General features: G+C 33.9%; 1 protein-coding gene and 1 pseudogene across 1 annotated transcript in view; one reads left to right on the top strand and one right to left on the bottom strand.

Moving 5' to 3' along the window:
- The window catches only part of LOC106637204 (uncharacterized), a 102574-nt gene extending 83562 nt beyond the window's left edge, over positions 1-19012 (top strand). Inside the window, exon 4 of the mRNA XM_089595768.1 lies at positions 18746-19012. Coding sequence (XP_089451894.1) covers positions 18746-18909 — 164 coding nt within the window. The 3' untranslated portion in view covers positions 18910-19012. The remainder of the gene's footprint in view (positions 1-18745) is intronic.
- On the bottom strand, positions 397-13189 carry LOC149373722 (uncharacterized; annotated as a pseudogene).
- Positions 19013-19244: the final 232 nt, after the last annotated feature.

Raw genomic sequence — 19244 nt, forward strand, 5'->3', positions numbered from 1 at the left:
ATAGGCATTACAGTAACCATGATTATCTGCGAACCTGTTGTAAATTTCCAAAATCAGTTTGATAACGAATGGTTGTCCCGTACCAGCTGGTCCCATAAAAAAAATTTGAAATGGTTCTTGAATTAAAGTTTGTAAATGATGAATTATAGTCATTAGAATATCTCTTTGTTGATCATTGGCTATTTGCATTAAATCATAGAATTGTTGATGATCCATTACATTTTCTCTTCTTTTAGCTATACTGCCAAGTTTATGCAGAGATGCATTTTGTAAATCAACGTTAGCAGTTGAGTTTGGATCACGTAATAATAAGTCGTAAGGATCTCTTTCATGCAATATATCCACCGCTCGTAATAATTCTTCGTCTTCTTATTCATCATCGTTTTTCCGGTACAACTATTGACAAATTTCTAAAGTTTTCTCTATGTCCAAATTTGATTCAAACTCTTTCCTACGTTCTAATATCGTATCTTTGTTGTCCTCGTACATTTTAATGAACTTGTTTCCAGCAATAATATCATTTTCTTCACTTCGAAAAGGAACGTGCAACAGAACCATCTCACGCCTATAATCCTTGTAATTGTCAGCCATATTGTAGTTCCTGTATCTTGTTATTTTTGTAATACCTCTTTTAGTGTAAGTCACCTTTTCATTTAGGTAATACTTTGCAACAAATTATGCCAAAGTAACATCGTGGAGTTCTTCAGGTCTTTTCTAGTGCTTAACGAACCAATTCTCTTTCCAAGCGTTCGTACAATCATCATCCAAAGGTTAAAGTTCCTTCATACATTTTCTAATTCTTGCACGTTCAGTAGGAAATACCGTTGGAATGTAAACTGTCACCACCGATGACTTGGCCATAGGTTCTCTTAATAAATACCAAACAGGTTCTTGTGCCGGCATTTCAACAGACTGAAGTATGTAAATACTCATTTTTTTCGTGATATCGACAATATCGAATTCCGGATGCTCGTCCGTTATGTCAATTATTTGTCTTTGCAAATTACTAATCCCTTTATTATGTTTATTGACATATTCCACAACATATGTGGCACAAGCATATTCATCTAGTATAATCTGAAAATCCATGTTCGATTTCAAATGATGTAAAACAAATGGATTGAAAGTGTTGTGCCATTTTTCTGCTGGTGTTTTTTTATTTAATGATTTTGGTCTATTGATACCAGCACAAATAATATTGTAGTAATGATCATTAGAAACAATATCATTATGCGAGTAAAATTCATCAAAATTCGTAGTCAAAATTTTCGAGATGAATTCTTATAAATTTAAATCTTTTTTTATATTCTTTAAAAAGTGCTTCTGAGTAATTGGGATCAGTGTCTTTCATAGGTATCAAATTAATACTTTTTTTTGTTGGTATAAATGGTACACCAAATCTACATTCTTGATTTTTATAAGTATTTATTTTTTTATAACACGTGAATGTGTGTTTGTGTGTTACTAGTTTTATATTTCCAGACACCTCTGACGCTGACACTTTTCAATCAAAGAAGAACATTCGCATATGGGTTACTACGATGTTGAAATTCTATTTTTTTGAGATAATGTACTACTCTACATTTTCTGAATGGACTTATTTTCTTTGATTGCAAAACTTTTAACAGACAATTTACCATTTGATTAAAATACATAGCACAAGTTACGGCATCTTCATTCACAAGTTGAGCCTATTTTTCAAGTTGAGAAAATTTTTCCAGTCAGTTTATTGACGCTCAGAGTCATAAAAGCTGTTGGTAGCCCTAATTGCCTGATCATTGCAAAAAGACTTTTTTTGCGATCTGACCAAAACCAAGCAGAATTTGGTATGCAGCGAAGAAATGCGAGATTTGTTTCTAAACAATTATTAATTTATTCATCAGATTGAATGGTCTCTTTCGTAATTGAAGAACCTTGTCCAACATGCTTAAACGTAACGTTGACATATCCACTAACTCGCAACCTCATGATTTTAGCAGCGATGTATAAAAGGTGTTGTGGATCAGTAGCACGCGTGCCTATCAGTACGCCGAAGTTCGCTGGTAGCTTGCATGAATGGAGTAACAGTAACATCATCTCTGTATGTTTGAAACTGATCACCGTAGATTGTCGGAAAAGATAGTTCTTCCGCATGTTCATCCATTTAAATAATGACTGGCCTGTTATATTCTCCGGGTGCTTGACTCAAAAAATAATCATCATTCCACAAAAGAATTTGTTGCTGCGCAACTAAATTGTCTTCAATTAGCACGTGTTCACTTATTTCATCCATATTCAATTGCTAAGTACGTTCATTGCCGGTAAAAAAAGATTCATCTACTTTAATGTCATGATAAATACAAAGAAGCGTAGATACTAAATACGACAACCACTCTTCAATATAGCTCTTATTAATAAGCTCGTGGACATAACAAGTTTTGTGAATCAACTTCTTTTTCAAATGCACATAAAAGCATTGGTCATCTTGAATGTTTCTTGGCGATTGTTTCACCATTGTATTAACTTTGATAGGAACATTAATTATCTGGCCATAAATATCGTACTGACCATTAACGTGTCTCAGTCTACAAATTTGTGTGAATGGTATTCTCGGTGAAATCAATCGTTGCTTTAAAAGGTTTAACGTTGGTAAATCTGATCGAATTTTTGGATATGCAAAACCATTGTAGGTTGACATAAGAGGAATTTTTTCTTTCTCCAAAGATGTATAACACGTAGAGCAGACTTGGAAAATTTCACCAGGTGTGTAATTCTAAAAAAATCAAATTCGGGGTACGGAATTTCCGAATTCATCACAACTACATTCTATTTATGAGGGTTTCAATTTTTAAATTTTGCGCTGCCCAATTTCAGCGCCCCACCTACTTAGCGACGTCTGGGGTAAGTTTCAGTGACGGTAAGCTAACATGGTCACGTTTAGTTTTCTTTCACAGTCGATAACACTGATACTTTATCTGCGCAGATTTAATGTGTATGACCTATACTTAAAGAACATAGGTACTAAATAGTACACGTGCTCGGTTTAATGGTGTTTATCATATGCATAATAAGGAATAAATATATATTTATATACATGAATACATAATAAGAATTAAAAATTTGTCTGTGTCTCTCTGTGTATGTGTGTGTGTGAAAAAAGCTAATTTTAAGATCACTTATTTTATGTCAAACATTTGAGTTGGTTTTCTAGCAATATTATATATAAATTAAAAAATTCAAAAGACAAAAAAATACTGCAATTATAATAGTAATAAAATGTATGTATATGAAGTACTCACTCATTTTCTTTTACTGTTTTTTCATCACTTTCTTTATTAATAAATAAACTTTGTTCATTTAGATTCTAAACACTTTAACCACAAATTTTAGGCGTACATTTATTCACCAGCAACACTCAAAATAAAAGGTGAGCACAAACTGAGCACTGAGTATACTTCAGCACGGCGCATAGTGGGGCTAAACAAAAAAAAAAACGTTCAAAACCACCTACAGCCCTCAATTATAAACCGATTTTCTTTTTTCAACGTAATCTTAAGATAATTTGACTTAACAATCGCTCTTTGCCCGACTTTTCATTTTCAAATTAACAAATTAGTAATCTAACCAGTTAAGTAGAAAAATCCCATTCTGTGCTAAAATTATGACTGCATTGTTAATTTAGAAAATGAAAAAAACGTATTAATGATGTTAAAAGTGGTTATAAGTAATGCCAGTAAGAACATAACTGTAAAAATGCTTTCTAATATTTTGAGGTTATGTCAAATTAAATAACTGGCAGTTTAAGTATTGCATGATATTTGACGTGAATGTTATCATTATTTGAAGAATCTACATTAAATTGAATGCTTGCAGAGGAGAACATAAAATAGCTTCGCAATGTCGGTGGAGATTTTTTTACTTTGTAACTAATGCCGTTTTATTCAAATCATCACATTCATCAGCAGATGATGTTTCAAAACACTTGTTTTTTTAATTTTGATGTCTGTCCTTACATGCTCTTAACATTCACTAATAAACATCTTCAAAATTGTGCGTCTCAATAATAAACAGGTTATGTAAGCATAAAGTTAACGATCAAGTCGCTATTTACTTTTGGAATCTAGTCCAGAGGCATAAGCTTGCATACACTCATAAGAGGTCGTGTTACACTTGACCTTTAGATGTATAGAAGTTGCGCAGTGTAAAATGTTTTGCTTAAGAAAAAAATTAAAACAATTACTAAACGTAGGTACCACTTTTAGCTTTCTCAGCAGTTCTCTGGCTTATATTCACAACGAAATCCTGGCCTGTTTTAGGATAACTTAATCGAACATCTATTTAAGCAGATATCGTTAAAATTAAAAAATGCTTATGCGATACTTATATGCGTTCTGTCGAAATAGTAATGCTAATAAACATTCATATATACACGCGCATGTTCAAAAGCGTGCAGTGCTGCCACTAATGACACTACAAGTTGCTTACGTTTTGGGGAATATTTCTGAAGATTTTCATTTTAACTTTTTTTTTTAACTATTGCATAGCTTTTATCGTGGGCTTTGAGCATGGCTACCGTATCAAGAAATTCCGTAACAAAAATAGAACCTAACACTACCCACTCCGCCTACCATGTAGCTCGGCTGAGAGGCGAGCGTTCGCTTAACCTGTACGTATATAGTACTACTGTACAAAGCTCGCACGGATCTAGACAAGCTGCTCCAAAAGTCGGACGAATACGTAAGCAGCTGTTTGTGAAAAAGTACATAGGTGTATATGTATCCATCATATCTTTATGATGACACACTCACCACATGTGCGCCCGTAAGTATATAACATGTAGGTATAAATGTATACATAGGTGTACCTATGTACAACAGTGAATAGCAGTTCACTGAACACAAGAAGTGGCCGTTCGGCCAGTATAGTTTGGATGCACGACTACTTCAGAGGTTGTGTTACTTTTTATAGAAAGAGATTATGAGGGAAAGGGCTAAGAGCAATCTTGCTAAGGTATGAAAAACAATGTATGTATAGTTAAGATTTGTAGAATTCTATTAAATATCAGACATTACTCAAATTTTCAGACATTTCACGTGACATAACCTCAAAATACCAAAAAAAATATTTTTTAACTCAGACTAATACTAACATTGGTAACGAACACCATTTTTATTATTTATAATTTTTTTCGAATTTTCAAATTTAAAAATCGGCTTATCATTAGCACAGAAAGTAATCTTTCTACTTTCAAGGTTCTGTTACTTTTTAAAAATAAAGATTGAGAGGAATCGGGCAAAGAGCTATTCTAGTGAGATATGAAAAACAATAATTTTTATTGATATTCATGTAAATATCATGCAATACCCGATCGGAAAGTTAGCAGGGCTCCCAAGCAAGTTAGCTGGGGCCTATGTGAGTTGCCTAAAGATTCGAGAGCGGAGAGGTACACACCTACCCACACACGCACACACACACACACATACATATTAGTGGGGCCCTGCCCGTCTGCGCGCTCCGCCCGCCAACTTCTCCTTCCCTTGTTGTGTTATAAGTCTAATTTTTTCAAAATAAGCTTTGTATTAATATTTTATAAAGCCTTAAAAGATGATAAAAATGATTAGTAGTATGAAAAAAAATACGATAAAGTATATTTGACAGATTTCGGAAGACTACGGCATTTTTCAGAAATACTCGGGAATACATGTTCTACGCTGGGAAATGATTACTCGGCTGCTTTTAAGGAAATATGAAAAACAAGCTGCTCATTTCAAATAAAAGTGGTTAAGTTTGTATAGAAAGAGGAATGTGCCCTTAAATTTTTTATTGGTGATCTTTACTACTCCTTCTAGTAGCCCCCTTTTTTAAATGAGCTGTCTATCCTGTACGTGTCAATAGATATTTCTAAGACCTCGTTCTAAACTCTGATAACTATCTCTACCCCCTGCGCGATCTGCGCACCAACCCCCGTAATTGCAAATATAGATTTATGAAGTATGATAAAAAAAACAAATTATATTAATTGTTACTTAAAATTGATATATGTAATAAATGTATGTTGATCATAATTAATTACATGAATTTTTAACAATCATTTTTTATTTTCCCTGACTAATGCCTAATTTTTATGTATTTGAAACGACAACGTAATAAAAGATTTTAAATATCGTCAAAAATTGAAAAATTACCATATTGTTAGAATCACAAATTGATTTTATATTAACAGTATCGTTAGTTAATTGTTACTTTTCTTTTAATTTTCTAGGACTAAAATTTTGGCCCATTGGTATTTTTTTCTTCGTTTACTTTTACTTCGTTAAATTCGTTTAAAAAAGTTACAAAGTGTCTAAACAAAAATGTGACAGTGAATTAGACTTCCAAATTGTAACGAAAAAAAATTCTTCCTTTTACATCTACATAGAACTTGAAATCTAAATTTGAAGTTGGAGATAGATCTGTGTAATACAATTATTACTATTACTACTATTTTTCAAGAAATAATAAAATTTGCAAAAAAATGATGGTCCTGATCGATCGATCTGAAAAAAATTTTCTATATAAAATATTGATTTATTATTTCATATCAATAAAAAAAAATTCTTACAATGGCTTGGACAGGTATTGCTTCTATTCTGCTTTCAAAGGAAATGATTACTCACAGAACTTTCAGACTTCCTTTACACTTAAGCACTATAGAAAGTGCGTTCTTCCAGTTTAAGCAAAATTAACAAAAATTACGTTATGTACAAGTAACTATTTGGAATAAATCTTCTATGATACCGAAAAAAGCCTTAAAAATTAATGATAGGACTTTAAAAGATTTATCTAGTAGTAATAAACCTTTTGTAAATAAAATAATAATTTTAGGTGGAGACTTCCGTCAAATTCTTTCAGAGGTAAAAAACGGTAGCAAAATTACTATTCTTCAAGAAACAAAAAAATTTTCTAATTTTTGGCCTTTGTTTAATATTTTTTATTTTAAAAATAATATACGTTCTATTGATAAAAAATTTTCTTTATTGCTACTGAATATAAGAGAAGAAAAATTTAAATTTTTAAGAATTCCTCTAGATATAGAAAACAAATGATATATGTTCTAAAATTTTTAATAATGATGTTTCTTTCATAAGTAGAGCTATATTAACATCTTACAATAAATATACACATTTTTTTTAAATTTTAAATAATGTGGTAGAAACATTAGTAGCGTATTAAAGTATTGATTAAGGAACTCACAAAGGAGTAAGTCAATCCTCAAGTAATCAAGAATTTTGTATTTGGGTAAAGTAAACATGGACCAGAAAGAGATTTGAAATGTAAAAGTTCAATTAAGTTAAACAAATAATAGTACTTCAGAGACATATAGTGAGTAAGGGGGAGCAAATAGAAAGAGGGAGACCTATGATCAGAGACTTAAAAAATCCTAAAAACGAGGTATGACTTGGGTACTAAATTACGTATATTTCTTAACGTTTATGATGGCAAAACATTCAATAAACAAGTTTTTTTGGGGGGGGTGGTAAAGGGGTGGTGGAGGGGGAGCGAGGGGGAGTGGGGATGAGATTACTCGAATATAATTTGATCAAAAATAACGTTAAAACAAGCAAATAACTATGTAAATCAAAGGGAAACTGCGGGGGAGCGGGGGGATTGAGGGGCAGCGGGAAGGAGCTGAGACTCACTTTTGTTAACACAACTATATAATATAGGGAGATATATATACATAAATTTTTTTATATATTTATTGCTAATAAAATATAAACAATATTTTTGAAAAAGAAAGTGTTCATATTACTAGTGTAACATCGGTGTATCCACATTAATTTTTTTTTCCTCTTGCTTCAAAACATTCCGCGCCGATTTTAGAATACTTAATGCAGAGGCCAATGTGCATCTGCAAAGAGGTGAATCACCTGCAAGAATGCTCCTAGCTAAGGTACTACGACAATGCATGACTGAAATACATGCATGCTGGCCTATGCTGACCGGAAACAACGAGCAAAGTAAAAATAAAATAATTATGAAAATCAATCGATGCAATAATCTAACTGGGAACAGCTGCGCTGAAGTTTAATATTAGATATTAGTATAATGTTAAAAACTAGAATAAATTAGAGTTAAAACCCATAGGCTAAGCGAAGATAGTAGCAAATGGTAAAATTATTGTATATTGCTAATGCAACCTGTACACGCTGCACCATTAAACCTGCATACCATTAGCCAGCAACAATTTTACATAAGCCCACGAAAGCAATCTTATCGACTTTCGAAGAACTATCCGATTTTTACCATTCAAGTTAACAAACTTATAATTTACAGAGTAACCATTTTTTCATCGAATTAATAATTTCATAAACATACTGCAATAGTCTAATTTGTAATCTAGCTGATTTCTAACACTTTTTTCTGAATGTAAAGGAAAAACGGAAAATAACCCTTCCCTTTTTCTTGACTCGGAGAGAGAGTCCGTATGCCTGCCTCCAATAGGAGTAACAGAGTCCTGATTCCCCAGGGTACCACGAGACGACTCCCTCTCCAACTACTAGCAGCAGAAAAACATGTTTACCAAAATTATACCAAAATTCCGCATTATTTTCGTAACATTATAAACATTCAAACTACCGGTAAAACAAATTATGTTAACTCACAACAAGCAAAGCACTAGTATTCTAACAACTGCTATTCTTATTATCATTATTATGATTATTATTATTGTTATTATTATTATTATTATTATTATTATTATTATAATATAAATACCACCGCTAATTATAAGTTAGTACGGCCGCAGCCACCGTTTTGGCGCTTCAGTAGTAGTATTAACTAACATCTCACCAATCGTTTGTTCACCCTAGCATCAACCGAATTGTTAAGCGATTTTCACCGCTCTTTTTGCAATGAACTTAGCTGAACGAACAACCAATGTGTAGCATTAGTAAATATTAACAATACCTGGTCGTAATGTTAAGATTAAAATATATTAAAATTCTGTCAACTTTTGATGTAAAAGAGAAAGGAAGGGCATGAGTAAGTGAATCACCTTCCCTTCTCTTGACGCACAGAAGAGAATAAGCCGGATGTGGGATGTGCCAATTTCTGAGTGGATAAACTAGAGCAGTTCTAGCCAATTAGATTTTCGGCTATTGTCTTTTCTTCAAAATTTTCCCCCGGCAAGTTTTCCTGCGTTTTTCGAGCCAGCGCATGACCGAGGTCCGCTTCTCGCAATAAAAAGGCCCGTAGGCCCAGAGGAAAATCAGTTTTGCAGTTCGTAGTTCAGAGTTTGACTCGACTTGACTCGGCTCGATGATAGCCCTTCAAAGTGGACTGAGTAGTAAGAGTCCGCCTCTGCTACAACCTAGTCTACTGCGAAGCGAGGTAAAGCAATTCAGTTCGGCACGCGAAATTCGACGATACCCTTCGAAGTAGACTGAGTAGTGAGAGCCCGACTCCGCTACAACCCAGTCTTCTGCGAAGCGAGGACACAGTCGAATTTCGCTACCACCCTCGAACGATCAACTGGTTGCCAGAGTCCGTCTCTACTGCCACTTGATCTTCTTTGAGAGCGACTTACATCCACGCTGGTTCAACGTCTGTATAGCAACTTTCACTTGTAAATAAAAGTAAGTGACCACATATCATATTCTTTCTTTTGACCAAGTGTTTCCTTTTGTGCGAATACCATTACTCGCCCTAGTATTGGTACCCGTGGATCACCGGGAAGTGTAAAGTGTTTTCGTTTGCGCGAACGCCATATTAATACCCGCGGATCACCGGGAAGTATAAAGCGTTTTTGTTTGCGCGAACGCCATTAATCGCTATGGTATTGGCACCCGTGGATCACCGGGAAGTATAAGGCGTTTTGTTTGCGCGAATGCCATATTAATACCCGTGGATCACCGGGAAATATAAAGTGTTTTTCGCGAACGCCACTACTCGCCACAGTATTGGCACCCTTCGGTCACCGGTAACAGCAAATCAATCTCCAGTATAAAGTGTTTTTCGCGAACGCCATTACTCGCCACAGTATTGGCACCCTTCGGTCACCGGTAATAGCAAATCAGCCACGGACAATACGTTGCTCTCCGTGGTAATAATACTATCAGAATAACATCGAACGATCGAGTTAAGGCAAATGCCTACCGTGATATTAGTGTGTCAAGGTTAAATTACATACGATATCCTTACTCGTGACGGTGTTAACTGTTTTTAGATCGTGAACGAGGTATACACCGCTCTTGACAAAAGACAGCCGCGAGCAAGTGCATCGGAATATTGCACAGCAGTCAGTCTTAGTCGTGTGAAAGCAATTGTACCCCTTTTTGAGTAACGCGTCTTTAAGCTGAATTACCCTTTTAACCCCGCGTCCCACCTACGCGCCCAGTGTGAATCCCGAGCTATTGAGCGAAAGCTTAGGCTCAAATAATACGTTGCGCCGACGTAACACTAGTATCAACATTCTTTAGTAAGAGGTTCTGATAGCAGTGGAGAATCAGAAAAGGAGAGAGTAGTTGAAAGAAGAATGATTTTGAAAGCTGCTCAGTCAAGTATTAAGGACTTGAAACGGAAGCTAGTTAACAAAAAAAAAGATAGAAAACGTAAAAAGGTTAAGTTCAAGACATAACTCAATATTTCGCACGCAACTTGTACTGCACTTAGACATTTAGGTTATACAAAAAAAATTTTAATTAATTTGCTGGAAGTATATAGGATGAAACAATTTATTGCATTAACACTTTTAAACTTAAAAAAATTTAAAAACATATTAATGTTATACTTATATCCTTTCTAGTATATATTTTTTTTTTTTTATAAGTCTTACCTGGCTAGTGTGTACGACTCAACTGAGCTTAAACGACAAATAAACAGTATAAAAAAAAAGTTATTATTAACATCAAAAAATGTGATTTTAAAACATCGATCAAAATAATAAGAAAAAATTCAAAATGGGTTGTTAGTGATATGAGTAAAAATGTTGTTGAGTGTACGTCTTATATAATAATGAAAAATAAAATTTACATAAGAATGAAGAATCATAGCCTTGTTTTCTGTAATTTATCTAAGTAATATACTATGTGGCTCCAAATATTCAATAAAACTATTGTTAACGAAATATACTTAAAAATGTGTGATGCTCGTAGACTAAATATTTTGTAAGTATTATATTGTTTAGAGCATTACAAAACGATTTAAAAAACTTATACATGTATAGCTTGTTTTTTACATTAAAGATTATTATAATTAAGGCAACGTTTCTATTTTTTTTTTTTTTTTTTTTTTTTTTTTTTTTTTTTTTTTTTTTTCTTACAAGGGTACCGTGATAGCCTACTGGCCTAGTAGCCGGGGCCACCCACTCAGTATGCCGAGATCATGCTGAGAACTCGCACACACTTGTACACAGCCAGGTTCTGATTGGCCAAGCGCTGGCGCGTCGTTCGAGCGTCCAAAACTCGAAGACAGCGTGCATAGATTAAAAACATTAAATCCAAATACCTAATCTCCCATAACCCACTGCGATAAATGTTTTTTATGCTTTTTAGTGTAAAATATGAGTTTTATCTAATCTCAAGTAAACAATCTTAATTAACCAAATAAAATTACTGGTATTTAAATAACATTCTACCTATAATAGCATGAATCCCAAGCAGCGTAATCCCAGTATTCACTGCGCTCGCTTCTCTGCAGTTTTATCTGCTCGAAAAACCAACAAACTTCCAAGCCAGTATTCCTTAACGACCCAACGTGCTCGCTTGTCAGTGCTTTTGTTTATTACCTAATTAAACAAAATTCCAAGCAGCTCATCCTTAGTTATCCAATGCAATCGTGTACCTGGATTTATTATAAATTTAAACATAAGCGAAAACTCAACAAGCTAATTTCTAGAGTCCTGCCGTGCTTGCAGGACCACGCTAAAAAGCTTTTCTTCAAAAATTAAGGAAAACTGAAATATCGTAGTAAGTACAATTAATATAAAACTATAATTTAAATGGAGTCAACAAAAGCTTAAACAAGTAAAGGTTAAGCTCTGGTACCTACTATAACCATATGTAAGTTTCAAGCAATACGGATCATATTGAGTGTTAGCTCAGTTGGATACGCGTTATGTTTTGGACCCGAAGATCATGGGTTCAAGACTAAGTGTCGAAATTTTTTTTTGTCATTTCATATTTTAAAGTACTTGATATTCATTCATTGATACATATTTATTTATTTATAAATTATTCAGTGCAGTAAAGCATGCATGAATAAAAAACTCACTCCCTTAAGCAAATACGCAAGGTTCACTTATTTTTAAATACGCTCATTAATCTACGTTTTAAGTAATTTATTGCTAGCTACCCAATACACTCCACTGCCTGAAATTTTGTCTATTCCATTAATAAACAAAATTTCAAGCTTAGCCACGTTTTTTTAATGATGCGTATTTAAAGAATTAAGAGTTTTATCCCAAGTAATTTTAAGCGCTCGCTTTACTGCGCTTTTTTTTTACTTAATAAGTACTTAAAAATTTTGGAGCCTCATCCCAACTAATTTCGAGCGCTCGATTGTACGCCTTCCTGTATTCAATAAGTTTTTGAAAATTTAGTAGCTTTATCTCCAGTAATATCGAGCGCTCGCTTGTGTGCGCTGCGATTTATGAAATCATAACTTTAAATATTGAGAGACGCACACCGAGATACTGTAAGCGCTCGCTTGTGGGTGTTTTTATTCAGTTTTTCAGTATTTTAAGTAAATTATAATGTTACTACTCATTTGTTTAATCAGACTACTTGTTTTTTATCATAATTATGTAAAATAATAAGTTTGACGATGACAGCGGAATTTTTATGTCTGTACTTGAAAATTTTATTTAATATACGACATTGTCATTAGTTACGTTTAATTGTTGTCGAATCATTTTTTGATACTTACAAATTGCCATAATTGATCTGATGTGCCGTGAGAATTCGCTTATTTTTTTAAAAACGTGCAACGTTTTTACTACTCATTCAACGCAGATGTTTTTTGCAAATTTTTAAAAAATCTCTTAGTTCAAAATTATCATACAGGTTTTCCATAAATTGCGTTATTGTAATTCGAGCCCAAACAAATGGAGACACTCTGCACGTGCAGAAGCATGCTCGTGATTGTGTCAACTGTTGTCACACGTCAAACCGTAGCAACAGCTTTGCATGTATTTCTCTTTTACCTGGATTTCTTTGAGAAGCAGCTGCATCTTCGTGCTTCTTGCAGTTTTACAAGGGATTCGGTTAATTTTTGTATCAAAGTATGTTAAAAACACACACGTACGTGTGTAGTGTGAGTAGGTGTTTTTCTGGGTCGTGTAATTATTTACAGCATTGTCTGTATATTCTATTTGTCTACGTAATTTTTAGTAATCTCCATTTGTAAGTTTGTATTGTAACTTGTTTTTGTTGATCGCAGAAAGTGTATCGCTATGAATTTCTTAATGATTGGATACCCCTCTTTTTTTATCGTAATACATTTCTTCGCGATTTTTTTTAGTGCTTTTGTTTTTAGCCTTGACGATGTCACAAACAACAACTAACGACCAAAGGATAGCGCAACGGGTACAACATAAAAAAAACGGTCGGCTATTGCGTTCCAGGAAGACTAGTTACGCGACTCGGTATTGAATGATTGGCTTGTTAAATACGCGACTGATAAACAAAAGGCCTACTGTAAAGTTTGTCAAAAAGATTTAAAGTTTTTCAGTAAAAGTGACTTGATGGCTCATAGCACAACTTTTACTCATACCGATAATTTTAATGCTGCGACCGATTCAAGTACCATCGTAAAAGTCGTTAATCAAGGGCTATCATTTCAAGATAGAATTCATGCCGTTGAGATGCGCGTATCAATGTTTATTGCACAAAATTCTGTCAGTGTTCGGCTAGTCAATAAGTTAGTGTCGTTTATTAAAAACCTTGTAGAGGATTTTCTAGCTGTGAGAAATATTCGTACAAAGGAGGATAAATGTGCAAAAGTAATTAATAACGTTTTGTTTAAAAATGAGTTTGAAAATTTAAAAAACATGTTAAATAATTCATATTACTCGGTTCTTACTGATTTTGTATTTGTACAAATTTTGACGAACAAGAAAAGAATTTAATAATAAATTTTGATACAGAAACTTTTTGGAGTAAAATTATGAATTTAAAAAATCAAGCTTTACCCCGCTTTAACTTCTTTAGTGAGACGAATTTTTCTATACCTCACTTAAACGCGGAACCTAGGCAAATTTTTTCTGCTGTAAATGAATTTAAGGATGAAAAATCAATCAAACTAGTGTTACCTTACTTAATGCACGATGCTTCTTAAAGTCATATGGAAAGGCGCATAATATTGATTGCGAAAACTTGGTGATAACGCAAAACCATTTTGATAAGTTTAATAGAGCTAATATGTACTACAAGTGAATTTTCTACCCACTCGATTGTATTTTATTATTTTCATTATACTTGTATTTCAAATTAAGTTCTTATTTGATAAGAGAAACAGTATTTTTGCAGTAAGTTTTAGTGGTTTTATGGCTTCGAGATCTTTTTAGTAAATAATTCCTAGATATTGAAATACTGACTAAAAATAACAGTATTATTGTAAAGTAACCAGAGAATTGGAAATAAGAAAAATAAAAAAAAGGTCTCTTGGCGAGGAAATACCACTATTAAAACTAATGTGTAGATCAACAAAATTAAATTTTTTTATAAACAAACCATTCAAGTTAATTTTTAATCATTCAACTACCAAAACTCTACTTTTTTTACTGCAATACTTCATCAACAAACACGATAGTTTCAATGAAAATCCAACGTGCCGAAGACAGTACCGCTCGGGTGGTGTGAAAGCCTGTCTAATCAATAATGACATATAACAGCGTGACAAACGTCAACAAACATAAAATAATATTAACATATTTGTCATATTAAATGATAACTTTGAAAGAAATTTTTTATTTTAATACATAATTTAAATATAATCATATTAATCATAAATGTATGCTTAGAATTAATAAAAGCACCCACAAGCGAGCGCTTACAGTATCTCGGTGTGCGTCTCTCAATATTTAAAGTTATGATTTCATAAATCGCAGCGCACACAAGCGAGCGCTCGATATTACTGGAGATAAAGCTACTAAATTTTTAAAAACTTATTGAATACAGGAAGGCGTACAATCGAGCGCTCGAAATTAGTTGGGATGAGGCTCCAAAATTTTTAAGTACTTATTAAGTAAAAAAAAAGCGCAGTAAAGCGAGCGCTTAAAATTACTTGGGATAAAACTCTTAATTCTTTAAATACGCATCATTAAAAAAACGTGGCTAAGCTTGAAATTTTATTTATTAATGGAATAGACAAAATTTCAGGCAGTGGAGTGTATTGGGTAGCTAGCAATAAATTACTTAAAACGTAGATTAATGAGCGTATTTAAAAATAAGTGAACCTTGCGTATTTGCTTAAGGGAGTGAGTTTTTTATTCATGCATGCTTTACTGCACTGAATAATTTATAAATAAATAAATATGTATCAATGAATGAATATCAAGTACTTTAAAATATGAAATGACAAAAAAAAATTTCGACACTTAGTCTTGAACCCATGATCTTCGGGTCCAAAACATAACGCGTATCCAACTGAGCTAACACTCAATATGATCCGTATTGCTTGAAACTTACATATGGTTATAGTAGGTACCAGAGCTTAACCTTTACTTGTTTAAGCTTTTGTTGACTCCATTTAAATTATAGTTTTATATTAATTGTACTTACTACGATATTTCAGTTTTCCTTAATTTTTGAAGAAAAGCTTTTTAGCGTGGTCCTGCAAGCACGGCAGGACTCTAGAAATTAGCTTGTTGAGTTTTCGCTTATGTTTAAATTTATAATGAATCCAGGTACACGATTGCATTGGATAACTAAGGATGAGCTGCTTGGAATTTTGTTTAATTAGGTAATAAACAAAAGCACTGACAAGCGAGCACGTTGGATCGTTAAGGAATACTGGCTTGGAAGTTTGTTGGTTTTTCGAGCAGATAAAACTGCAGAGAAGCGAGCGCAGTGAATACTGGGATTACGCTGCTTGGGATTCATGCTATTATAGGTAGAATGTTATTTAAATACCAGTAATTTTATTTGGTTAATTAAGATTGTTTACTTGAGATTAGATAAAACTCATATTTTACACTAAAAAGCATAAAAAACATTTATCGCAGTGGGTTATGGGAGATTAGGTATTTGGATTTAATGTTTTTGATCTATGCACGCTGTCTTCGAGTTTTGGACGCTCGAACGACGCGCAAGCGCTTGGCCAATCAGAACCTGGCTGTGCACAAGTGTGTGCGAGTTCTCAGCACGATCTCGGCACACTGCACCTACTCATCACTTATGTGTGTAGGTGTATTGCCATACCCATTTCCAACCCTTTTACTGATGTTCTACCTAATCCATGGGCACAGTGCAAGTATCTTCGGTGAAATACTTCGCAAGTTAAGCTGACACTCTATGCACCAGTGATGCATCGGGTCCACTGGCCACTATGTAGTCTTTTCCTGGAGAGGACTCCATATTTCAGGACTTCTACTCCTCGCTCGTTCAGCCGGCGCCCTCTGCCGAGCCATCAGATCTAGGCTAACTAGCATCCCCGGAAAAGCCGTATGTTTCAGGGATCACTTCTCGCTGGTAAGGCTGGCAATCCTTGCCTGCCTGGTGCCTGGAATTTCTTATACGACGCGATGTGTTGTAAGCCCACTTTTTCTATTATATGTTAAAATGGAACAAACTGTATTGAATTCACATTAAAAAAGGTTACAATGCCTCATAGATAACACTAAAATAAATACACTTGATTGCGACCTTATACTTTAATAAGTCATTTAAGGAAAGAAATATACTTGACAATACGTCACAATGAATCAAAGACATTTGTGGCTCCCATTCTCTACCATACAATCTTCATATGCTTGGCTGAATGACTTCTACTAATCAGTGTCAATTCCAAAAATAGGATTTTTACCGTCTGGCGTATTATTTTATTAATTATTCGTTTTAAAAATAATTAATATCTTTAAATTCAATCGTTTTACATGAATTTGATTCTCAAATGTTGCGTGGAGCTCCAATTTGAAACTTTGCGTTTGAAAGTACCGCCTACCACTCGTTAGGTGGCAACTACTAGTTTCTGGTAAACATCGCAAGTAAGAAAGTTGCTTATGATAAATAAGAAGGGCTGCGTGACTTCTCGAAGGTATCTACCCGGATCATTTGATCATAAGCCAAAGTTTGGTTCTCGCTCGCTCGACGAGACCTACACTACGGCAGTGGCTAGAGCACTAATTGATGTTAATAAAACAGCAAAGTTTACTATCACATAAGACTTAGCGTCTCGATGCTTTTTTCACCCACTTTTGCCAACCATTGTGTAGACCCCTTGGTGCTATTACCTCACAGCTGAGAGATGCAGACAAATACCCTGGCAATGGTCTCTTCTTAACTGCCTCAAGTCACTGATAAACCACCCATCAGCGGCACCAGCTCCAGCGGTGGCATCAGAATCCAGCAGAAGCACTGCCTTACCATGCCTAGAGCCTCCGATCCAACATTCTCATCGTTGATTGATCTCTACAGCCAATTTAACATCCTCGGAAATGATTCTCGACCACCGTAACTCCCTTTTGTTGTTCGAAGTCGCCCACCCCAGCAGGCCACTTTTAACAGGATTATCAACTTTTCCTTTCGTTGCGTCACTTTTTGTAAATAGTCAGAAATGCTGTAATTGTATGTAATGTTGTTCAACTTTAATCTACATTTAATATTTTCATTTGGCTTTATTTTACGCAGCCACTTCTGCAATTTCTCTGCCTTTTTCATTAATTTCTAATGACATTTGACAATTGATACGTTCGTAAACGATTTTAGATTTCTCACTCGTTTATTTTTAGGTTGCTGGTTACGTTAGTCCATGTACTGAACGAGAATCACAAGATGTACAAGCATATCTGCTAAAATATTACTACTTTATGTATGCGCTTTCTTATTGCTGATGGTTTATTTCGTACAATCTAGTATAGTTACAGCCGAAAACCTTAACTTGGATGTCAGTAATGATTAACGAATTTCTGAAAAATTCCCTGTGTTGCAAGGATCAATTTTAAATCTCAATAATTTAAATTGGAAGTTATCAAATGTGCTATTAAATTATTCTTTTGAAAACCTCAAAGCAATAAATGGTTGGATAAACAGTAGTATATAAATAATAGGTAGCTTAAAAAAACTGTTGTATAGAAAATGGCACATTACGTTACTACGGCACATAGTACAAACATAAGCTCCCAAAAGGCGTGGTTCTTATATGTACATGCTCGAGTTACGTGTATTTTTTCCCGTACCAATGGTGCAAAGTACAATTTAACGCTCGTGGGCACACTTTGTGCTTAGTAAATCACTTCGAATCCCAGAACAAAAAAGTACATAGAGCACGGAGGGTGCAGAAAACTTTTTTGCTAATGGGCCTAAAGTGATTTACGAGACGCAAAGTGTAGCCCAAGGTTGCAAAGCGGCAGCTGCACTTTGTGCCCACGGTAAAAAAAAGTCAATATCACAAAAAGGTGTCTTTAACTACTGTATTTTTTACTACTTATATAAAAAAGTAGTTAGTTTAAGAGATAATAGAAATGACTTTTGTAAAAATACAAACAATAAGAATACTAATAATTGTAATTATTGCTTATGTAGCTGGTTGTTTGATTTCAATAATTAACTACCATTCATTTTTTCAGTGATTGCTATTTACGACTACTATGCGGATAAAGAAGATGAACTAAGTTTTCAAGAAAGCTCGGTAATATATGTTTTAAAGAAAAACGACGACGGTTGGTGGGAAGGTGTTATGGATGGAATAACAGGCTTATTTCCAGGAAATTATGTTGAACATTGTGTTTGAAAGACACTATTTAATGAAACAATATAAACGAACGAAAAATATTTGCTTACTGTAAACGTCAAACATTTTATTTCTTGTTACGAAATAATAAATAATGATGGTACCTTTATACGTCTTTTTTTTGTCTGCACGTCATAATTATGTTGATTGTTTTAATTAAAAGTTGTTCTGTAATGTGAGCAGAACAATTAAAGTTTGGATTTTAAGAGCTTTTTAACAACAACAAAAAATCAGGTAAGGTTGGTGTAAAAAGTAATTTGATAATAATTATCTATCCAACAATTCTTAGGAGTGTGGAATTTTGATATCAGAGTTAAGATCAAGTTTTTGAAGTA

The sequence above is a fragment of the Copidosoma floridanum genome, unplaced genomic scaffold (genome assembly GCF_036245765.1).
Source record: "Copidosoma floridanum isolate Cflo_tuat_1 unplaced genomic scaffold, Cflo_Japanese_pri ptg000028l, whole genome shotgun sequence".
Lineage (NCBI taxonomy): Eukaryota > Metazoa > Arthropoda > Insecta > Hymenoptera > Encyrtidae > Copidosoma > Copidosoma floridanum.